The sequence below is a fragment of the Centropristis striata genome, chromosome 13 (genome assembly GCF_030273125.1).
Source record: "Centropristis striata isolate RG_2023a ecotype Rhode Island chromosome 13, C.striata_1.0, whole genome shotgun sequence".
Lineage (NCBI taxonomy): Eukaryota > Metazoa > Chordata > Actinopteri > Perciformes > Serranidae > Centropristis > Centropristis striata.
Genome location: NC_081529.1, coordinates 10,675,316 through 10,700,139, shown reverse-complemented (window position 1 = coordinate 10,700,139; position 24,824 = coordinate 10,675,316). Strand labels below are relative to the sequence as shown.

At 38.2% G+C, this 24,824-nt stretch overlaps 1 protein-coding gene and 1 long non-coding RNA gene across 2 annotated transcripts; both read right to left on the bottom strand.

Moving 5' to 3' along the window:
• Nucleotides 1–1,347: 1,347 nt before the first annotated feature.
• Nucleotides 1,348–15,424, bottom strand: LOC131982937 (uncharacterized). Its single transcript, XM_059347537.1, has 13 exons — nucleotides 13,848–15,424; nucleotides 13,006–13,269; nucleotides 10,923–11,342; nucleotides 8,902–9,324; nucleotides 6,407–6,826; nucleotides 5,908–6,171; nucleotides 5,537–5,791; nucleotides 5,190–5,438; nucleotides 4,845–5,102; nucleotides 3,903–4,208; nucleotides 3,544–3,813; nucleotides 1,980–2,063; nucleotides 1,348–1,849 (listed from the first exon to the last, which is right to left on the bottom strand). The coding sequence occupies exons 1-13, from the start codon at nucleotides 15,422–15,424 to the stop codon at nucleotides 1,783–1,785; spliced, it is 4,857 nt and encodes a 1,618-aa protein (XP_059203520.1). The 3' UTR covers nucleotides 1,348–1,782.
• A 29-nt stretch (nucleotides 15,425–15,453) lies between these two features.
• On the bottom strand, nucleotides 15,454–23,852 carry LOC131983698 (uncharacterized). Its single transcript, XR_009395489.1, has 4 exons — nucleotides 23,812–23,852; nucleotides 18,825–18,885; nucleotides 15,727–16,125; nucleotides 15,454–15,498 (listed from the first exon to the last, which is right to left on the bottom strand). It is a non-coding gene; the product is annotated as an uncharacterized LOC131983698 (long non-coding RNA).
• Between the last annotated feature and the right edge of the window lie 972 nt (nucleotides 23,853–24,824).

The window sequence follows — 24,824 nt, the reverse complement described above, 5'->3', positions numbered from 1 at the left end:
ATATATATATATATATACAGCAGGATTGTATATATATATATATATATATATATGATATATATATATATATATATATATATATATATATATATATATATATATATATATATATATATATATATATATATATATATATATATATGAACAGTCATGGAAAAAATGATTAGACCACCCGTGTTTGCTTCAATATATTGTTCATTTTAATGTCTGGTACAACTAAAGGTACATTTGTGTGGACAAATATAATGATAACAACAAATATATCTCTTATATCTCTTAATATATCTATTAGAGCTGATTTCTAGACTTTTCACATGGGTTTCTTGATAATGATTTTGGTTATTGTCAAGAAAACTATGGAAAAATCAAAACAAATGTACCTTTAGTTGTATATATATATATATATATATATATATAACATGGCAACATGCGAACATGGCAAGAAATCGAGCTCTGGTGAACAACTTTACAGCTAGGGGAGGCAGAGACATTTGGCATTGTTAGTCAAAAGTTCCACAATAATTTTTTAACATTATATAATTCAAGTGGTTCAATTGTCCTAAGCCCTTCCAACTAGGCGAACATGCACATGCACCTCCTCAGTACAGTAACCTGTAGGAATAGATGTTTGTCATCAGTAACTGCATCAGTGTTCATCACTTTTGTTACATAACACCGTGATGAAAAAAAGTCTCCCACACAGCCACAGACCTACATACACTACATACTACTTACACTTCCTTGACACTAAACTCAGTTTGGCTCCTCTGTATACTGAGCTACACTGTATACAGATGGATTACATTAATGTCTCTCTTAGTTTAGCTTCGAATCAGCTGCAGCTAAGTTCAGAAGGCTTAAAGGCTCTACCAACCCAAGGCACACCTGTGTAATAATAATCCTGTTTAATCAGCATCTTGATATGCCCCACCCTTCAGGTGATGGATTATCGGCAAATGAGAATAGCTCACAAACTTTGTGTACATAGATAAAAGTCTTACATATTTTGAAAAGACAAAAAAACAGTGATGAGCCTAATTAATGGCACTATAGGACATTATTGATGAGCATACATGAGGTGATGATGAGGTGGACTCCTCAGACACAGGGGTTGGGGCGACGGTGTCCCAGCGATGCACGGCTGATCAGAAATTCCATCCCTGTGCCTACATCTCCTGCTGCTTATTGCCGGCTGAAAGTAACTATGATGTGGGTAACCAGTTGCGAGCCATTGTGCTAGTTTTTCAAGAATGGAGACACTGGCTGGAGTGTTTAAATACATATGACATTGGTCCTATGACATTGCACCGAGTCTTAGAACGAGGTCTGTTTGTGACACAAAGTCACTCAGCTGGTAACTGGTTGACTCAGATTTTATTCTGTGAAACTAAAAGTCAAGAAAACGCTGATTACTGCAGTTTACAGTAAAAGAGGTATTTTAATGAGAAAATGAGAACGGACAGAGGAAATGAATATTATCTCCATTTAACATGTCAAATAAAAAATATACTCATATTTACACTTTTTAGATTATTCTCTTGAGATAGTTTTCTGTCATCTCAATTTATTGAACATGCTTTTTTTTGCCTTGTTAATTATAGCTAAACATTCATCCCAGAAAATCATTATCACAATATTAAAAAACACAGTTGTCACTGAGGTAACAGTGTTGGCTTCTATTTGTTTTGCCTGAATAAAAAAAAATCAAGGTACCACAGGTAATACTTTCTTCCAAAGATCATTAGACTTGAAACAGTTAATAGCATCCCACTGACGACTGGTTCACCAGATTTCAAACCGCTTGTCTTTCTGAAAGGAGCTTCTGTCCACAATGTTGTTTCTGAAGAGTCTAAAAACAAAGCAGAGAGAGCAGACGTCACTCAGACAGACAGTGTTCATTGAACTGATGGAAGAGAATGAATGACTATGAGTAGAAATGTCTCAATAAATGAATGGAGCACTAATTAATGTCTGCTCACCGCACAGTTTGAATGCCGGGGTTGATGGAGACCAGTTGGAGTAACGTGTCAGTCAAAGCATCAGTGATGTTGTTGTGACTCAGACTGCAACAAACACAAACAGTTATTAGTTCACATTATTATATCAGCCCAAAGGTGCTGTTGAAACACACAGGATAATCACTGTAACATTATGTTTTGCTTTTTTTCTTCAGTCAATCAAACACCTCTGGTCATCAGCAGGCGTGTGCACCGAAGCAGCAGATACCAGCTGGATATCTTCATTAATAACTGAAGCTTTCTGACACTGCACTATAACTAAACACAGAGATTTAAAGGTTACACAGCGAGATCATTTGCAGTCAAGTCATCCTGAAGATTCATCATGAACTCCACCAGAGATCTCACAACTATTTTACTTTAAACAAATCAGCAAAACTCCATTTTCTCTTGAAAGTTAGGAGAAAGGTCTCTTGTGTCAACAGCAGCGGTGGAAAAAGTATTTCAATCCTTTACTTCAGTAAAAGTACTAATACCACACTGTGAAGTTATTCCACTACAAGTAAAAGTCCTGCACTCATTACTGACTGCAGTAAAAGTACAAAAGTATCAGCATCAAAATGTACATAAAGTATCAAAAGTTCTCATTATGCAGAATGGACACACTCAGATTGTTTTATATATTCTAAATATATTATTAGATTATCTGTACTGATGCATTTATGTAAGCAGTGTTTTGGGTTCATTAGGGCTCATTTTAAAGGCTAAATATACAGTTATGAGGTTAATTTAAAAAATCACTTTGAAGTATAATTTTACATCAAATGGAAATCCTCAAGTAAAGTATGTGTACCTTAAAGTTGTACTTTAGTACAGTACTTTAGTAAATGTACTTAGTTACATTTCAGCACTGGTCAACAGGATTAATTTGAGTTTTCTGTTCTCAGCTTCAGTCAGACTTTTTGTTTTCTGGAGGATTACAGAGATGCACAGTTGTGCACATTTTTATTTTTTATTGACATGCTATTTAACCTGCATTTTATTTAGTAATTTCTATAAATGAACCTGCCCCTCTGGTTTTCTTAGTACCTATACTTTGTGCAATCATTTTAAAGTTATTCTATTGACTAAATGAAAACTACTACACTTTAGATTAAGACAGTTCAATAGAAGTAAAGCATGTTTATTGTCCTGCAGCTTTCTGTAGAAATAGCCATGACTATATAGATATAATTGTCTTCTGAAGTAAGTTTGTCTGCATCATATAGACACTGACATGAACTCAAATCTCTCATGAAATATAATCCAGCTTCATCTGCATAGAAATCAACTCAATAATAATGTTAAGGGTGCAGCCCCCCCCCCCCCTATAATTGTGATTGTTACTGTTTATGTTTTAAAGAGCATTTTCTCTCGTCTCAGCTCATCAAACTGTGAGCAGCTGACATTACCAGCTGCTTCTGATCCTCACACAGTCTACCTGCTGTAATCTTTCTTTTATAAATGGTTACCTCCACCTGGGCTCTAGCCCACACTGCCTTATAAACATTGTAGCCACATGAAGACATTTCCAGTGCACACTCACTCCAGGACTTGTACTTTGTGCAGCTGTGAGCAGAGTGAGAGCAGCTGCTGGTCTGTGAGCTGACAGTGACTGAGGTCCAGCTCTGTCAGCTCTGCACAGAAGTCCAGCATCAGGGCCAAGGCTTCACAGGTCCTCTGATCCAGGGAGCTGTGACTGAGGTCCAGCTCTGCATTCAGAGCTCTACAGAGGGACTCTGCCCGTCTCACCGAGTCCCTCTCACTGTTCACAGGGACCAGAGACACCAGCTGGAGGAGGACAGCTTTACTGGCTCTAAACAGGAGAAACAGAGTGTTCTGATGCATTAACATGAAAGAAACAAAGCTTCTTCTCTCCTTTCACTCAGTTTATGTTTTTCCCACCTGAGGCAGACTCTGTCTAGGACAGAAAACAGCAGGTCCAGTCCACTGTCCTCCACCTCACAGTCCTGCAGGATGAGCTGTGTGTCCCGGCTGCTGCTGTGTCTCAGGATGGTGGAGACGGCCCTGCAGTCATCAGCAGTCAGACTGAGAGTGTCACTCTGATCCTGGTCTAACAGCTCCACACAGGAGGAGCAGGACAGATCCAGTGTGTGCTGCAGAGACCTGAGCAGGACGACCGCTGCCTCCTGCTGGACGTCAGAGGAAGCACAACAGTGGACCAACCTCAGCAGCAGCTTCCTGTCAACACTGGCAGTCACATGTTTTCCAGACAAAAGAAACACATACCACTCATTAAAATGATTGTCTTTTATCATAATTCTGACTGATATTGTGTCTCAGTATTTATAACATAGAGCCCTTCAGGTTAATAGATAAACTACTGGAGCATGCAGACATCACTTAGAAGCATTCTGATGGCTCAAGAAACAGAAGCAGTCACACCATCAGAAAGGTTAAAACAAACCTTCACATTACACAAACTAATTCAGAGGAGAAACGGTGAAATGATGACCCAAACTAAAAGAAATTTCAGTCTCAGTTTAAAGACCCACTTCCTATTTCAACTTTGTCCCACTCCTCACTGGAATATATAGTTTTCCTGTGCAGTGAGAGATTATTACAGACATTAAAAGGTTCACTTTCAGTCTGACCTCAACAAGTGGAAAAACAGTTGTCTGCTGGTGTTTCCACACCCATCAGACCTATTTTCATCCCCGTGCTCACAGCTCTCAGTTGTTAACTTGGTGAGAACAATGTGATTATTACTGACAGAATTCATTTGTCATATTTATATAAATTTTTCAGCTACAGGTGAATTATATCTTGTGTGTTGGAGAGTACTGATGCAGGTACAGCTTTGGGAAATGAGCAGTAATGTCTGACCTCAGTTGAGAAACTTTGTCCAGCATCAAGATGATGGACTTTACTTCCCCTGCTGGTATGGACGTCCAAATGAGGTTCAGTTTAACTTTGTCACTGTGTCTGAGGGTGAAGATCAGAGCAGCACAGTCCACAGAGTCCATCTCTCTGCAGGTCAGGCTGATCACATGATTCAGTGACCTCAGTAAACTGGGTATACTGGGACTGGCACCAGCATGATAGATCTCTCTGACGACAGTCAACACAAAGCTGGGACTGAGCCTGGAAGCACAAAGTGTATTCACCAGTTTGTTTAGTGGAAACAAGCCACAATAACAAATATAGAATGTTAAAAAACAGATTGTTCACCTTTTTAACACAACCCTGTCCAGGAAGGGAAGCAGACGTGTGATGCTCTCCTCTAAGAAGCTGTTCTTCTTCAGGTTCACAGTGATGGTCTGAGCTGACGACTGCTGCAGCAGAAAGTGAAGAAGCTCCCAGTTCAGACAGCAGGAGCTCAGGTCTCCACCAACCTTGATCAAGAAGGACCGAGTCAAGTCCCCGTCCTGGTTTTCATGGAGGAGGAAGAGGAACTGCTGGACAGTGTCCTCACTCAGTCTGAGGATCAAAATATGTCAATATATGTTAGGAAATGATTCATACATTTTGCATTTTTGCTAATTGGTGTGTTTCTGAGGCTGAGGAAAGACGTGAACCTGATTGTTAGAGAGCCATCATGAAGCAGCAGTGGAATGAGACTCAGAGCAGGAACACAGAACTCAGTCAGGTTTAACCGTCTGATTTTCCAGTAGCTCAGCAGGGACGCCAAACCACTGACAACCTTCAACGACACTTTCTCAGATGGACGGGCTGTCTGAGGGGAGAGAGAAAGCTCTTCAATAGTCACTGAACAGGCCACTCTCCCTTTTTTTACCCATCCACACAGTAGCAAGGCGTTGTCATGGGAAAGCCTGAAGATCAAAGAGAGAGTAAAAGGCAGTCAGAAAATAAATTATATTCTCAATCTGGTATGACATTTAAACTGGAAAAGACGGTGCTATAAAACAGTAAAGATATAAACATTTACGTCAGACTGTGCAGTTGTACTGTAGAACTAAAGAGGAGGGAGGCTTCTCCGACAGACATCTGTCCTGGTTTGAGGATGAGATCCACATCAGAGCCACAGAGTCCGAGAACTGTCCCCACCGACCGGCAGCATGTGGTGCTTAACCCTCCTGTTAACAGCAGGGTGAACCCCAGCAGCTGCAGCAGAGAGACCAACTGCTCAGCCTCTTCTCTGGATCTGACAGAGATGCATGAGCAGACACTCTGGAAGAACTTTGGATCACAGCTGAAACACAATATGGAGGAAATGTAAAACAGCAAAGCTACAACACATTCTGCATTGAAAACCATCTCATGTAAAATATATTTTATTCAGGATGAAAGTTAGAGAACGAATGCAGCAGGATGAAACACGGTTTTATTAGCAGTGATGATAAACTGTATGGATGTATTTCATGTCTTTATTTGTAAATGACAGCAAATTTATTTCAAAAGAGTGGAGATTAATTAATCTGATTTACCTGAGCTGTGAGATATAAGGCAGACACTGTAGGAAACTCCTCACTTCACTCTCTTCACCTGAGAAGCCTCTCAGCTTCACTTGTTTCTTCTCTGGTTGGAGTTTCAGCACTTCCAGGAGGATGGAGGTCTTTCTCTCTGAGAGGTTTATGGTCCAGACTGCAGGAGCTGACTGGAAAACTGACTGTAATGATGGAAGGACACTCAGGCCTGTTTTAGTCTCATAGTCCTTCAGGTGGGAGAACAGATCCAGCAGGAAATCACACCTGACATCTTTTAGAGGTTTTCTTTTATATCTGCACAGTGATGATAACAGCTCCAGTATCTTCTCTCCTGTCTGCTGTTCTCTCTCTGCTGCTGCACAAAACAGATTCCCAAAGAACTTGATTTCTTCTGAAGGTTCTGATGACTGAGGCACAAAACTGAAATCATAAAGATTGATAAGGTCATGTGATGTCAATTTTTAAATATTAACTAGAATTTAAAGTTTTCTGACTGAACTGACTGTAACTTGAACTGTAGTAAAAAGAAATAAAGTTAGAATAATTGAAACTGCATATGCAGACTCGAGAGTAGATGAAACAGCTTCTAGTGAAAACACAAGTAATAAAAATAATTTAATCTTCATGGTCCAGACTGCAGGAGCTGACCGTAAAACTGACTGTAATGATGGAAGGACACTCAGGCCTGTTTTAGTCTCATAGTCCATCAGGTGGGAGAAAAGATCCAGCAGGAAATAACACTGATATTGCTGATCATAACCCAGGTGATGAAAAGGGAATGTTTCATATCTGCACAGTGATGATAACAGCTCTAGTATCTTCTCTCCTGTCTGCTGTTCTCTCTCAGCTGCTGCACAGAACAGATTCCCAAAGAACTTTGCTTCACCTGAGTGTCTGAAGGACCAAGATAAACTGGAAGGAGAATTGAACATTTTGTTATTTTATGATGTCAACAGCTAAAAATGAGCCATAGATCACTGATATGGATCCATCTGCTAACAGTCTACAAAAACCCACTAATGAGCCAAATACAGTGAAATAAATCCAACCTAATCTCAAGCAGCAATGCCTTTAACAGGGCTTTAAGTGGATTCTGGAAGACTTTTACTGAATGAAATGATTCACAAAATGTTGGAGGAACCATCAAAGTCAGGTCCAAAGTTGTATTGTCACCTCTGTATTAAAGATTGTATGTTAGACTGCAGTACCACTCCTGAGCCAACAGGAGGTTGATACAAGAAGGTTCCTACTGAACAGAGCTTGCTCTGGTTAGGTTTAGCTATGAGGACTGAGATTGGTTAAGGTCAAGGTAAAAATATCAATATCATGTTTTAAGACTCTATAAACTAGTGACAGTACTAGTGTAATATTATCATGAGTTCTAGAGGTGAACCTATCACATCCTAATGACATGAAGTTTCTTTTTAATATTGCTGAAAAATCACATTAAATCAAATCCTCTCATTCACTCCTCTTAATTATTTATAATTCAAACATCTTGCTCACTTACAGTCAATGAATTGGCTGAAAATCATTCTTTCCACTTAATTTATGAATCAATGAGCTCCAAAGCCTAAAGTCATGGACCAAAATTTAGTCCCTGCATAATTCTGTAAAAGTCTAAAACCTTAATAAAGTAGCAGTGAAGCATCATTAGGATCTGCAGAGGTAAACTAATACTTCAACATTATTTCAATGGTTCAAAAAAGACACTTGTGAATAATCCCCTCATTCACTCCTTTGTGTAATTCACTGGTCAAACATCCTGCTCAGTCACCGCTCCTCATAATATCTTATATAGCAAAGAAATGCATCTTGCTGAACTGGAACCAGCAAAGACCCCCAACATTCAATCTGTTCAAACTAATTCTGAATGAAACATTACAGCTGTTACAGAGCTCTTGTTGATATTTTAAAACAATGTGGGATAACGAGCTAAAAACACGGCACCATTGGAAATGTGATCATCTGCCCGGCCAGATGTGCTTTGATTTTCTGCAGAAGAAATATATAAACTGTGACCATAGCAGAATCTGTTTGTTTTCTGTCTTCATTAAAATATTAAATGCTGTTCAATTTGTATTTTATAAACAGTTGATCCAACACAACAACACAGATGTACTTAGAGGGGAACCATTGTGTGCAGCTATCTTCAAATGCAGGAAACTTCATGTTAGTGTAAAGCAGTAAGAAAGAACATCACTAGTCCTGAAAAGGAGAACTAAACTCCTCATCATTAACACAATGCTGATGGTCTCTGTTGTTACATTGCTGGAGCTTGTTGGATCACATCATTATACTGTAGCTGAGTCTGCTTTGACTTTTTACTGAGTCCATAGATGACTGATGAAATGTATGTATTTAGGAATGGAGAGAAATTAAGCAATAATATATTGGGTGCATGGAAAAAAACATCATGACATCTCTACACACTGGCCACTTGCTCAGTCATTCTCTCCTTTTCTCTAAACACAACAAAAGTACAATCCATTTACCTGAGCTGTGAGATATAAGGCAGACACTGTAGGAAACTCCTCACTTCACTCTCTTCATCTGAGAAGCCTCTCAGCTCCACTTGTTTCTTCTCTGGTTGGAGTTTCAGCACTTCCAGGAGGATGGAGGTCTTTCTCTCTGAGAGGTTTATGGTCCAGACTGCAGGAGCTGACTGGAAAACTGACTGTAATGATGGAAGGACACTCAGGCCTGTTTTAGTCTCATAGTCCTTCAGGTAGGAGAACAGATCCAGCAGGAAATCACTCTGATAATATTCATCATCATCATCATCCAGGTGATGAAAAGGGAATGTTTCATATCTGCACAGTGATGATAACAGCTCCAGTATCTTCTCTCCTGTCTGCTGTTCTCTCTCTGCTGCTGCACAGAACAGATTCCCAAAGAACTTTACTTCATCTGAGCATCTGAAGTAGAGAGGTAAACTGGAAGGAGAATTGAACATTTTGTTATTTTATGATGTCAACAGCTAAAAAAGAGCCATAGATCACTGATATGGATCCATCTGCTAACAGTCTACAAATACCCACTAATGAGCCGAATACAGTGAAATAAATCAAACCTAATCTCAAGCAGCGATGCCTTTAACAGGGCTTTAAGTGGATTCTGGAAGACTTTTACTTAACGAAATGATTCACAAAATGTTAAAGGAACCATCAAAGTCAGGTACAAAGTTGTATTGTCACCTCTGTATTAAAGATTGTATGTTAGACTGCAGTACCACTCCTGAGCCAACAGGAGGTTGATACAAGAAGGTTCCTACTGAACAGAGCTTGCTCTGGTTAGGTTTAGCCATGAGGACTGAGATTGCTTAAGGTCAAGGTAAAAATATCAATATCATGTTTAAAGACTCTATAAACTAGTGAGAGTACTAGTGTTACATTATCATGAGTTCTAGAGGTGAACCTATCACATCCTAATGACATGAAGTTTCTTTTTAATATTGCTGAAAAATCACATTAAATCAAATCCTCTCATTCACTCCTCTTAATTATTTATAATTCAAACATCTTGACTTACAGTCAATGTCCTGGCTGAAAATAATTTTTTCCACTTAATTTATGAATCAATGAGCTCCAAAGCCTAAAATCATAGACCAGAATTTAGTCCCTGCATAATTCTGTAAAAGTCTAAAACCTTAATAAAGTAGCAGTGAAGCATCATTAGGATCTGCAGAGGTAAACTAATACTTCAACATTATTTCAATGGTTGAAAAAAGACACTTGTGAATAATCCTCTCATTCACTCCTTTGTGTAATTCACTGGTCAAACATCCTGCTCAGTCACCGCTCCTCATAATATCTTATATAGCAAACAAATGCATCTTACTGAACTGGAACCAGCAAAGACCCCCAACATTCAATCTGTTCAAACTAATTCTGAATAAAACATTACAGCTGTTCCAGAGCTCTTATATAAAAATAAAAAAAAGTGGGATAACGTGTTAAAAACACGGCACCATTGGAAATGTGATCATCTGCCCGGCCAGATGTGCTTTGATTTTCTGTAGAAGAAATATATAAACTGTGACCATAGCATAATCTGTTTGTTTTCTGTCTTCATTGAATTAATAATTGTTGTTCAATTTGTATTTTATTAAACCGTTAATCCAACACGACAACACAGATGTACTTAGAGGGGAACCATTGTGTGCAGCTATCTTCAAATGCAGGAAACTTCATGTTAGTGTAAAGCAGTAAGAAAGAACATCACTAGTCCTGAAAAGGAGAACTAAACTCCTCATCATTAACACAATGCTGATGGTCTCTGTTGTTACATTGCTGGAGCTTGTTGGATCACATCATTATACTGTAGCTGAGTCTGCTTTGACTTTTTACTGAGTCCATAAATGACTGATGAAATGTATGTATTTAGGAATGGAGAGTAATTAAGCAATAATATATTGGGTGCATGGAAAAAAAAATCATGACATCTCTACACACTGGCCACTTGCTCAGTCATTCTCTCCTTTTCTCTAAACACAACAAAAGTACAATCCATTTACCTGAGCTGTGAGATATAAGGCAGACACTGTAGGAAACTCCTCACTTCACTCTCTTCATCTGAGAAGCCTCTCAGCTTCACTTGTTTCTTCTCTGGTTGGAGTTTCAGCACTTCCAGGAGGATGGAGGTCTTTCTCTCTGAGAGGTTTATGGTCCAGACTGCAGGAGCTGACTGGAAAACTGACTGTAATGATGGAAGGACACTCAGGCCTGTTTTAGTCTCATAGTCCTTCAGGTGAGAGAACAGATCCAGCAGGAAATCACACCTGACATCTTTTAGAGGTTCTCTTTTGTATGTGCACAGTGATGATAACAGCTGCAGTATCTTCTCTCCTGTCTGCTGTTCTCTCTCTGCTGCTGCACAAAACAGATTCCCAAAGAACTTGATTTCTTCTGAAGGTTCTGATGACTGAGGCACAAAACTGAAATCATAAAGATTGATAAGGTCATGTGATGTCAATTTCTAAATATTAACTAGAATGTAAAGTTTTCTGACTGAACTGACTGTAACTTGAACTGTAGTAAAAGAAAAAAAGTGAGAATAATTGAAACTGCATATGCAGACTCGAGATAGATGAAACAGCTTCTAGTGAAAACACAAGTAATAAAAATAATTTAATCTTCATGATCCAGTCTGCAGGAGCTGACTGTAAAACTGACTGTAATGATGGAAGGACACTCAGTGTTTTAGTCTCATAGTCCTTCAGGTGGGAGAACAGATCCAGCAGGAAATAACACTGATATGTCAACTTAAGATCATCATCCTTGTTGCTGTCATCTAAAGGGAATTAGTGATGGTGTCTGTGAATTGGACTATTTTTTATATGAGGCTCATTTGCATAGAAAGGAGACGATTTTGCACCAAATGTATACCCATTACGACGCAGTTTGCAAAACTTTTTTTTTTTTCACTGTGCAAAGTAGGAATGCACCAGTACAAAATGTTTCAGTCCTGATACTGATTCTGATACCTGGGCTCTTGGTGTCAGTTGTTACCGAGTACTGATCTGATACCAGTGTTTCATTAATAAGCTTTATGCCTCACTGTGTGGAAAGACCATTCTTTTTTGTGTAAAGCAACATCAGATGACTTTAACATCACTTCCCTTACTTTGTAAAACAAAATGTAAAACAAGGACATAGAAATTTACTGATTTGTTATTTAGTAAAATAATAAATCCAGCAACATGGTGGAGAAAAGTCCTCAAATTTAACAGGAATTTAATTTTATTGTTTACCTTTTAACTGCAGCAACAAAATGTGTTCAAAACTTGGAATTCAAATAACAAAATATCAAACTAACTGAATAAAATTAAAACAAATGCAACTGTAAACACTCAAATAGGGATTTAAACTACTATAAATAATGGCAGCTTACAATTAGAAATGCACAAGTGACAGAGGTAATTACGACAGCCTCTTGGAATTAGTGTTTTACCCTTTAACATTCAAAAGAGAATAGCTAATCTGATTATTTTTTACTTTTTAATGAAAACCAAACAAAGAGGTCAGCTTCAATTTGATTCTCTGACTCCAACGGCTGCGGTCACTATGACAACACACAGACGCTGTGATTTTGCATAAAGTCTCCAGTTGACTATGTCACTCATTAATCCGTAACACTAAACTCGTCAAATTCTTCAATATGATTCTTCTGGAGGTGTTTGATTAAGTTTGTTTTGTTATATTTTATGGAACAAGAGCTTTACAAGCATGACAAGTAGTCGTAGAACTTGTTGCTGTTGCAAGAGTGAAATGCCTCAAAATTGCCGACATGTTGCTGTTAGCTTCCTTTGCTAATGCTGTCGACGGGCTTGCTACTGAAGCGGCACACAGCTGATGTAATACGCACGCGCGTGACAATCAGCTGATTTTAATATTGGAATGTGCATAGGCTCAAATTCCCCACTAAGTTTAATTATGTTTTCTTTTTCATTTTATTAATTATTTGTAACATAAAGTATTAAAGGCAGTGATAGCAGCATTAAGTTCCTTTCTGTCTCTGTCTGTAATTTCAACAGTTTTATAAAAGGATAAAACTGAAAGTATGTGGAGTCAGCATCACACAAAGCAACAGCTACATACCTGAGTGAGCGGATGTGTGGCAAAGCCTCAAAGAAGAACCAGCACAGACTCTGGCAGACTGGAGTTTCCCTTTCCCAGTGGAGGCAGACATTAACCTTTGTCGTTCTCTTCTGCATGAATGTTGCTGCTCTTTCAAACAGATGTCTTTTACCCTCAACTGGAAGGTGCAACTCATTTTCATCAAGGCCAGGTAAGCTGAGGTGTCTCATCTGGCCTTCATTGAGAAGGAAGATCTCCCACAGCTGCCGTGGCAGAGGGCCACTCCTGCAATTGAAAAAGTATTGTCATATCCTTATTATAGTAAGTAAAGTACCAGAAAAGTGTGATTTAAAAAGGCGTTTTTGGCCACATATGCACCTGAAATGTAATCTATGCAAAAACCTTCCGGTTCAATTTTTTCAGCAATTATTAGTATGTCTGCCATGTGTTTCCCATTAATAGCCTAGACTGTGGCAGGCTTCCACAGTCTAACTTGCCCTGCTAACATTACATTTTTATAAGGTGCTGAAATTTTAATAGGTCTTCCATAACAGCTCGTCTTAAATTTTTGCTGGTGCGCCAAACTTTTTGAAGGTAGAGTAAATAAGCTGATTTCGAGTCTTGAAGAAGCCACAGCAAAAGCACCAATCTTTATTTTCTCCTAATATTTTTCATATATTTCTACACCCACTTATCCTTTTCAGGGTCACATGGGTCATTCTACTTTGTCATCCTTATTATGTCTTGGATTAAACTTTAAAAAATAAATAGCTGCACTTAAAAGGACCAATCTATCTTACATGATTGAATATTTTGTTACCTTAGCAGTAATTTTAACACTTTAAAAACATGCTCACCCGTACCATTGGGCATTTTTAAGGCATCCAAATAGTCGTCTCATTCCTTGTTCTGATACCATTACGTCTTCAAGGTTCAGATGTATTTTCCTCTCCTTTAACTGAGTGACCACATAAGCCACAGCACAGCAAGGGTAAGGGTCGAGACTCTCTCCACTGAGATCCAGATGGTAGTCCAGTTTGTGCAGAAGGTCGAGGCATGCTTCAGGACACTGGGACTCATACAAGCACTGGCATAGGAACAGAATGTCCACATCAAGCTCACTGTCCTCAGGATCAGCGTCATCTTTCTCACACAGATGAGGGGAAAGTGTGCTTATCATCTCCTCAAAGAACCAGTTGGAAGTATTCTTGAGCTCCTCGGCTGGAATCAGACACTTCATCAAGCTAGGGCTCTTCTCATTCAACAGTCGACACATGAAAGGGATCAGATGTTTCATGTGTTTCTTCTCCTCAGTGAGGCACTGCTGAAAAACATCCTTGATCTTATCTGGATTCTTCACGAGCCACACTGCTGCAAAAAACTCCTGCATAGTGTAGTGGAGGAACGCGTATGTGGTTATCGTCTCAGTCGGGCCAACTTTGATAAAAAGTGGTTTCAGGAAGGAAAGGACACAGCTGTCTTCACAGGGACATTCTGTCAGGTTCACACTTTTACCTTCAGTTGCATGAAAAGCAACCTCAGCCAAAGACAGTAATGCCTTCCTCTTTGTTTTGATGAAGGAATTGAGATGTTTGTTTTTTGTGTTGTTGCTGTTTATTTGGAGGCAATGACGAACAATGCTGATGTAGATCTCAGTCATGGTACATGGCTGTGGAGAGTCTTCTGGTGTCTCGTATGAAAAGCAGGCAGCCACCATCAGTGCATACATTGGGACGTGACAAAGAGTTAACAACTCCACGTTCCTCAAAACCTTCTCCTGTTCTTCTCCGAGCATTGCAGAGAGGTATGTTTTTATGGTCTGCTCACTGAAGCCTTTTACTTCCACTCTGAGAAAGTCCTCAGAAGAGAACTCGTCTTCATCATCTGGTCTACATGTCACGATGATCTTGGCATCAGGTAGCAGGTCCTTATCAACAAGTCTCTTCACCACTGATGAAGACAGATCTGTGATTCCATCAAAAATGAGTGTAACATTGTCAGAGTTACTCTTTATGTCCTGCAAGACTTCTTCTTTGCTTTCATCTGGTTCACTGAACACACTGAAGAGAAGATCCTCCAAGCTCGAGTCATCTCTGATGTGGGCTGTTTCTCTCATGTCGAAGTAAAACATGTAATCAAGCTCCTTGTTCTCTCTTTCTGCCCAGAGTTTTAACATTTCATGAGCAAGTGCTGTTTTTCCGATTCCAGGCTTACCACCCAAGAGTATGTTTCCATCTCTTTTCAGCAGATCACTGGGGGAAGTTTCTGCTTTGACCTCTGGGATGTATTTCTTTAGCTTTTTGCGGCGACTCAGCTTGCTTTTCTTGCACTTCAATTTCTTGGTTTTAGATGGAGAAACACTTCCTTGTGTGTCTAATACAAGTGTCATGTAGGGCAGATCAGGCATGTTGTTTTCTTTAAACAGATTTCTGTTTGCCATCGAAAATTTTTTTTTGGATATTATTCTTGCTTTTAACTTTAGCTTTTCCTGATATCTGTGGCATGGTGTTGAGCCTAGAATAAAATAAAATAAATTGCATGAATTAACTGCCGTGATCTTACACCAAACCAAGAAGATAAATATATGGACAAAGACACATTAAAGTACATTATATAAAATCTGCACATCATAGATAAATTCATTCACCTTTATTTAACCAGGCAGGTCATTAAGAACAAATTCTTATTTACAATGGCGGCCTGACAATAATACACCACAATCAGATTTGTGCTTTGAAATACCTTGGAAGTGGTTTATATCCATCTGTGTGTCTTCACTGAAAGGAAAGCTGAGGATCCAGTAGTGCAGGTCAACATCTAAGGTCCTCTTTCTGGTCAAGTAAATGACCCTGAGGAACTCGTAGCAGGCAGCTTCCCCCTGTTTGATGACTCTGTCCACTATGTCTCTGATTTTATCGTCATCATTTGTCTTTGCCTGTATTTCTCTGACCGCTGCATCAATTAAAACTCTTTGCTGCTTTGAGTTCTCCTGGTTCAAGTTGTCCAGAATCACTGAGAGATTCTTTAATTTTCCCACAAGGTACTTTCTGGCATTCCTGACGTGACCTAAGGCCGACTGTCCTGTAGAAGCCATGTTTGGAGACTTCTCTACGTTCTGGATGCAGACACAACTTCAATGATCTGGAGAATAAAATAAGGTCACATAAAGTGTTTATTACAACAATAAGTCTACCTGTGATGTATGTGGAACATGTCTAAGATATTTCACAGTAACAGAAATGTTTTTCTGATGGCTTTCAGTTTGATGGGCTTTAGTTACATGCAGATAAAATGTCTGTGTGGAGAGCAAACCTATCTCCCATCATCTGACGATGATTTAGCTTTAATGTATCTGCAATCACATGTAGAAGTTGTCCCACAACTCAAACATTTTCGCATCTCAAGTCACCAATCAGACTGTAGACAATGACCGGGGCACAACAGAGGAAGTCTTTACCCACATTTACCGTAATTTCCGGACTATAAGCCACGCCTTTTCCCCCATTTTTCGGTTCTGCGGCTTATATAACGGTGCGGCTAATCTATGGATTTTTACAGCTAACGGCCACTAGGTTACCTCCTAAATCTATGGATTTTACAGGTTACAGTCCACCAACTTTAACTCTATGGGCTCTATGACCGGTCCGCGAGGAGCGACGGGCTCCAGCAGGAAAAGCTGGAGGCAGGTGTACGTACCAGATCGGCTCGGGGTCCTTCATATACTTTTAAGCTATTTTTCACTTGTCTGTGTGTATTTGTGTCGAAAGCTATTTAGTTTTGTCGGAGTCGCCGTTCCGTAATCAGCGGCAGACGAAGGACCCCGAGCCAATCTGGCAGGGCACCGGAAAAGAGTGAAACAGGTAGCGCGCAAAAGTAAAAGTGAAACCGAGAGTGGTACGAGAGACAGAACGAGACAGAACGAGAGACAGACCGACATTACGAGAGTGAGATAGTTTGTGCAAAGGAAGTTTTCATGCACAAACCGTCATTATGGAAAACAAACGTAGAAATGCATATGATGCAGCTTTTAAGTTAAAGACAGTCAATCTGGCTGTAAAAGAAGCTTCCTCAAGCAGCCATCTCTTTCCCGACAATCCCCTCTGTGCACGAACCCTTACATATGGTAATTAACCATTAAAACACCTGCGGTTTATAGTCCAGTGCGGCTTATATATGTACACATCATTCAATTAAGCTGCTGCGGCTTATACTCCGGTGCGCCTTATAGTGCGGAAAGTACGGTAAATGATCTGTACATCCATTAGCTACACAGAAATATTGTCCCATGCTCCCAGAAGCTGATCTATTGTAACTATCTATTTATTGAATAATAATCCATTCTAATAAGCTGCCTTTCTCTCTCTCTAACTCTTGAAAAGTAAGATAATCTAATGGACAAAATATATTCAGATCAGATGAGAACAGCAGGGGAGGAAAGTTGTGCAGTGGCCCTTAAGGTCAACTGAAAAAATATTTTACAAAATGTCAAAAAAGTTCTTGACACAAAAAACATTTCACAATATCCAAATACATTTAACAAAATGAGAAAATAATAAATGAAACGCCAAAACATTTTGCAAAATGCAAAAATAACTCACAAAATGCAAAAATATTTAATGAACTGAGGAGACGGGGTGGCTATTCTTCTGTCTTTTGCCTGATTCAAGAGTAAAGCATTGGTAAACTTGATATAGATTACTTTTAACTTTTCTCCTTCTATCTCCCATTTGTACTTTTATTAAGACCTCTTCAATTTGGGACTCTATTCCACTCTTTATGCTTTATCAGGAAGCTTCTTAACTGTAAAAATCTGTGTTTAGCAATGCAAATTCTGCTATATTTTTGCATTTTATAAAATCTTTTTGCTTTTGATTGAATATTTTGTTAAATGTTTGAGTTTAACAAAAACTGATCAACGTACAATTGGCATCATTCATGTTTATTGAACATAGTATTGATTCATTTTTAGTGATAGTCTTGCAGATGCAGCTTTGACCTCCCTGGACAATTAAAGGGAGAAGTCACCACCTTTTATATGGATGTTCAATCAATGTTGGTGGTCAATGTAGTCAATTGAAACAATAATTTCCTCAGTGCGTGCTATAGTGAGACGAGAAAGCTGCGTTGATGCGTCGAGCTGAGTTGTTCATTTCCTGATACAGTGATCACGTGATGATTATAACCATATTTTGTTTTTCCTTTATTTCTCATGCAGATTACCATCACATTGACTTTTGTATAGTAAATACATGACAGCTTTGCTATGTACCGGCCCACTGCGGATCCCTACGGAGTTATTCCTTCACAAAAAGTCTGTCTGTGTCACAAATCATTTTTAAATGTCTTTTCTATTTCTCTATGGTTTTTACTTTTTCTGTGTTATCATTGGCTTGCAAATAATCTATGAAAAATTTGAACTGCACTAACCTGTATGAAAGGTGCAATACAAATAAAGTTTAATTGACTATTTGATTGATTGATTGATTGATTGATTGATTGATTGATTGATTGATTGATCCCACCAGCTGATGGCAGCGAGAAATTATTGGTCATAATCAATCCACTTGATGATGGCGGCCTCAACCACAGGAGCTTTTTCTTTGCACATTCGCTTTGAACTGTCTGCGTCACGAGCAGACGTGATGTTTTTTTCCTGTTTGACTGCATCTTTTTGTATTAAATGTGTAAATGGTATTACTTTAACAAACTAAAAAGTGAGGGCAAACTAAACCATGTTGATTCTGCAATCTAATAAGAAGACAGACAGTTAAACAAGTAAGAATTATCTGGCACATTGTACACAAACACATGCAGTCTATACATTAGAGAGGGATACTTACACAGACGTCTCAAAGTCTCCTCTGATGATGGACTCCATGAGCTGCTCAGTGCCTTTGGTACCTGATATTCATGTTGACAGGGGAAAAAATCAGTCAGTAAATCAATCACATTATGTCAAAGACACAACTCAAATACCTTCATCTCATGTTCTTTTTTTAAGGTAAAAAACAAAAAAACATTAACCAAACATAGAACAGGACAATCCTCTTTTAAGTAGAGCCCAACCAATATGGGATTTTTGAAAATGATTTTAGAGGCTGATGTAGCATTTTTTTTAACTGAAGAAAAAATAGACGTTTTTATGTGAATTGTGAACTGTTTTTGTGCAGATATGACCAAGTTCTGAAAAGGCTATTTTCTTAAACAGACAAATATTAAATAGAATAGAAAATGATGAATAAATAAAAGTTATGTCTAAATAATATTAAATATTCTTTTGACTGCATTCCATTTTGTGTTAAAATATGTTTTCATATTGGCGTATATTGGACAACATATACACCGATAGCAATAAATATGGATATGCCTTTAATGGGCAAATATCTGAACATATCCATCAACAGATATATCTGTCAGGCTCTACTTTTTAAATAAAGACGTACAGTGCTTAACAAATTTATTAGCCAACCTGTCATAAAAACGAGAAAACAAACTAAAAATGTTATTGTTATTCATTTGGCAAATAACAAACTGAATCCACCTTTTTATACCCAAATTATTTATTATTATATTTAAGCATTAAAGATATAATTTCAGTTCAAAAGCTCATACATAGGCTACTGCTGAATTAACCGTTACAGAAACATAAAAAAACTAGAACATTTTTTGAAAGGGCCACGGGGCTACTGCCGGTGTTTGTACACTATGATGAGATTCTTCAGAGATTTCAAACTATGCCCTTTAACCTCAAAATGTGTGTGTGTTTGTGTGTGTGTGTGTGTGTGTGTGTGTGTGTGAGAAACATGTATGTGGAGGAGTGTGCACGCATACACGCGCATTTGTGTGTGTGTGTGTGTGTGTGTAGCGAAAATCGCATAAAGTTACCTGTATGTGTGTGTGTGTAATTAAAATCACAAAGTTACCTGTGTGTGCGTGTGTGCGTGTTTGAAGCATGTGTATGCATTTGTATGCATGTGTGAGGAGTGTGCGCGTTTACGCGCATGTGTGTGTGTGTGTGTCCGTAACTGTAATCACATCAAAGATCAAAGGCAATCAGATCAAAGCAATCAACAGAATTAATTGACACCTGTTACGGCTTAGTAACAGCAGAGGTGGACAGACTGCAATTTCTGGCCTCGAACAGAAAGCATTTTTGGCAAAACCATAATACCTATCATTGATCCGACTTCACTTTGAGCATCCTGAGTTCTTCCTGAACGTCTACATATGTTTTGTTTTAAAGATAAATGAAAAAATAGCTTTGTTAGAGCGATCTCAAAAGAACTTTTTTTTCAGAAATCTTCCTGCGTTTTTAATATGGGAGCCAATGAGGCTGTTGATGCGTGTTTATGGCACATCTGTGCGTCGTACGCCCAAACTATAACTCTGACAGCTTTACCAGAGGATTTGTTTGTGAGAAGACAAATTTTCCTACGTTTCTATGTAAAAATTATTTCTGTAGAGTGGAATTTGCGGCCTGGAGCGCAGTTTTAAAATTCATTTTTTGACAATTTTTTCTCTCCCTCTACACTCTGGCGATGATGTCACATAATGTGACACAAACATTTCGTGCAATACACACCCATTATAATCTCAGAATTTCTCCAAAAATGATCATGGTCATTGAACAGGGATTGATAAAAAACTATATGACCTATCGAAACGTGGATTAATACACCGATCCACAAGACTTGTGTCTACTGTTTAAAGTTTAAATGGAGTCTCTAGGTGAAATTATGCTGAAGGAGTAGACATTTAAAAATCTCCAATTATTGTTCTTTTTCGCTCATTTTTTTTCAGCCGTCCCATTCATTTCAATGCAAAATTTTGGGCAGTTTTTCGCGACTTACGGCGCGAAAAATTCGTATTCTGTAGAGAAAAGTAATAGCACACCGATCCCGATCAAACCACACGTTTTGATATATAATTTGTCCTGCAACTCTTCAAGTTGTAGGACTCGTAACGGGACGAAATTGCGTCCGGAAGAGGAATAAGAAAAAATCCACAGTATAACAGTAGTGCTCGGTGCGATTGCCCCGAGGCCCTAATGATTTCGCTAAGTAGGCTACTAATGCTGTTAATTTAGGACAGCTGTAGCATTAACTGGTGGTCTAATACATTTGTTAAGCAATGTAAATATGAAACATTTTTCATTACTACAGATTGTTATCCCTCTCTGCTTAGCACTAGAGCACATTAACAACGCAACAATTGGCACCTTCAACAATATTACATAAATAGTTTGTTTAAATAAAACAGCAAAGCTAACAGTTATAGCCGTTAAATTACCGTTGATGTGCCAGCTCTACGGCTAACGTTTATTTTCCGTTCTAGTCAATTAATGAAGAGTTGGTCTAATTAATTTATTGTTTCGTTCCTCAAAATGTATTTAAACTAACATTAGAGAAATATAATGTGGGTGTATTATAGCCCACAACATTTTTTAAAGACGTTTTCACAACCCAATTCCGTTCACTGCGGTCAAGTGAGCCGTCATTCGCTTCTCCGTAGTCAAACCAGCCGTCCCTATATTATGTAGTGCGCCCGTATTGTGATATTTACGGTAAATTCACTGAAACTGCTCCAAGCGAGCTGACATGTAGGATATACACTTTAGTGTCATTCTTTCTCACTTTTTTCAGTATAAAACTCTTACCCGCAGGAAGGAGATAAGATATTAACCATGTGAAATAATTAACCTGCGTCGCGCCGAAAATGTATTTGTTGTGTCGACGTGCGGTTTTCAGTTTTCAGAATAAAGTGTTACACAACCAGGCCCAACTATCAGATAAATATTGAAATAAGATTAATTGCATGATATTCACCGAACTGTTCACTGTGGATTTTTTCATAAAACGCCTTTAGACTGTACAGTAGCTAAAATATTACATTATATTATAATTAATTAAAATTAAACGGTCTGTTTCCAGTCACTAATTCCACTTCAGCTACATTCTACAGGACCTCAGACTGCGGTCAAACCAGCATCCACTTCGGAAAACACAGTCCAGAAAGCCTCGACTTTGTTTTCGTGGTGCGTGTATTTACAAGGCGTTACGGTACGAACGTGCTGTAAGGATCTTCAAAATAAAAGCAATGTTCCGGTAAACTTTATTTCAGAAGCACAAGCTTCTAGATGAGACTCTAGCATTTGAACGGTGAGTAGCCTTGTCAGAGTTTAATAATAACTACATTTATGGAGGCCAACTTCAAAGAGAGTACACGTTCTCAGAATGTCAATCTGAAATTATAAGGAAAATAGCGGATTATGTGAGAATTTAAAAGGCTATAATATTGTAACGAGACATTAGAATGTCCTGTAATCATGAGGGACACCCTGAGGACCACCTGATGTTGAATGAGTCTCTGATTATGGACGGTTTTATTTTAATTATAATCTGTTAACAAGTTGAATTTAGAAAGAAGATAGCTCTTTTTTAAATGTATGATCATTACAATTTTATGTAGGCTACATTGGTTGACAAATTTATTAGACCACCTATCATAAAAAACAAGAAAACATAAATATTTTGGAAATCTTTCAAAAGCTTGATAAACTAAAATGTTATTGTAAAATAACAAACTAAATTCACCTTTTTATATCTAAATGTGTGCTGGCTCACTGGGCTTCTCTGAGAAGTCAGAAATGAATCAAGCATAACTTTCAACCACTAAAACTATTTTTTTCTGTTCAGGTATGTGATTAAATAACTATAATTTGAATAATAATAACAATAACAATGTGCTTTAGTATTTTTTAACAGTTTTTTTTTATAAAACAGTAAATTTGAAAATTCATGGAAGACAAAAATTATCAGGCTATGTTTTAGCATTACAAATATCATTTCGGTTAAAGAGCTTCTACATACTGCTGTATTTACCAATAGAAAAACATTTAAAATGATTTTAGTAATTACAAATGCTGTTATTTTAGGACAGCTGTGGCATTAACCGGTGGTCTAATAAATGTGTTAAGCAATGTATATGTCGCTTTGAAGTTAGCCTTTTAAATGTAGTCTATTAAAGTCTGACCAAGCTACTTACAGTAGAAATACTGGGCTTTCCCCCCTTCATTTATTTATTTATTCATTCATTCATATTTTACTTGTTCGTTGATTTTTTTATGTGCTTCCATCCGTGTCTACAAGTGACGCACTATTTGGGGGGAATTGAAAAAAAAAAGTGAAATAAAGTTTACCGGAAAATTGCTTTAATTTCAAACACGTACTTACCGTAACGCCTAGTAAAGACATGCACGGCGAAGGCTGGCTTGACCTCAGTACAACTTTTGAGAGAAATGCTCAGAACGAGCTCCTGTTGACGCTCCTGGTCGTCAATAATATGTTGATCAATAACTTTCCGAGAAGGCGAGCCTTGATGCGCTTCTACCATGATCTGCTTCTACCAAGAAGGTAAATATGACGTTGTTTTGAGCAATATGTTGATAATTCTGCAGTGAGTCATTCCTCTCCTCGTCATGTTGCTCCTGTTGCTCTGTGCATCTCTTAAAATGCCCCCGCAGGTCGCCCACAATCCGCTGCGTTATGGTTCATTTCCTGTCATTGGGTCGGATTATGTCCACGGTGCAATCGCATGTCGTAAATCAAATGTATTTTAAAATAAATCTTAAATACAGTGGATTAGTCGAGTTACTAAAGTAATGCTACACTGGAGTCACATTTACAAAAATGTTATCATCCACAAATTCATAAAAGCCAAAGTCTTTGTGCAAAGTGAAAGCAAAATGATATCCCTCCATGGTCTCTACTTCTCTTATTCTTAATATGTTTTTAAAAACGCTGTTCTCTTCTTCTTCCTGACACTTACCTCTGTGGCACAGTGATCATTATTATTCTTCAGTGAGGTTTAGTGGGTTTCTCTCTGTGAGGACTGAGTTTTTTAGAAAACCAACCGTACAACAATGTCTAAACACTTCCTGCGTCTACCTGAAGGACACGCCTTATGAGATACACACCTTGTATGATGAGGAAGTCTCAGCTCTGGTGATGTTCTCCAACATCCACAAGATGTCACTAGTAGACCAGAAAACACAAACTGAGATGAAATCCAGACTCAAAAAATGACTCCAAGGTAATTCATGTCCTCATATTATCAGCAAACAAAAGTAAACTCAGCTGACACAACAAAATGTATTGATATGAGCAGTTTGTGTGCAGAAACCACAAGTGACTTGATTCAGCTGTGAAACTGGGAGGAATTCAAAGCACAGACCAACTTTAATTCTGTATGGAGGTCAATGTCTCTGGCAACAATTTCTTTTTTTTCTCTGCCTGAGAATCAAAGTCTTAAAGTTACTTAAGTTATTAAAGCTTGAAAATGCAAATTTCCAACAAAACATTAAAGAAAACTTTGAACAAAACAAATGGCCCACAGTAAAAGACTTGAATTAAAACAGTGAATTATCTCAGGCAGTTTTCTCCATTTAGCTAAACCCTTAACAAGTATTCTACATTTCTTTTTGTGACATAAATTCAAATGTTTTCATATGGTCTGTGATCCAGAACCCCAAACTTGAGCCACCGGTACAATCTGGGGGAATAATTCTCGTAGTGATTTTTGGCACGGTTACACCCCTAGTGCTAGAAAATCTGTGATGGCATTGCAGTAGAGGTAGCTTTCAGTGTGTTTTCACTTTATGACCCCATGCAATAACACACATTTCAAAGCTAGAACACAACACTTTAAAGTGATGACTTCTTTTTTCTTTCTGAAACTTTTCTCTTTGTTGTCTCTAGATTTGTGGGAATATAGTTCAGACTAGATGTTTTTCAGGTAAATTGTGATAATCAGCATCCTTGGTAATGTATCTATGACTGGCC

Excerpts from the sequence above, each read along its gene's own strand:
- LOC131982937 (XM_059347537.1), bottom strand. The coding sequence starts at position 15,424 with ATGGCAAACAGAAATCTGTTTAAAGAAAACAACATGCCTGATCTGCCC. Across the intron at positions 6,827-8,901 it reads CCTTATATCTCACAGCTCAG|TTTTGTGCCTCAGTCATCAG; the intron begins GTAAATGGATTG and ends TTATGATTTCAG. Across the intron at positions 6,172-6,406 it reads CCTTATATCTCACAGCTCAG|CTGTGATCCAAAGTTCTTCC; the intron begins GTAAATCAGATT and ends ATTGTGTTTCAG.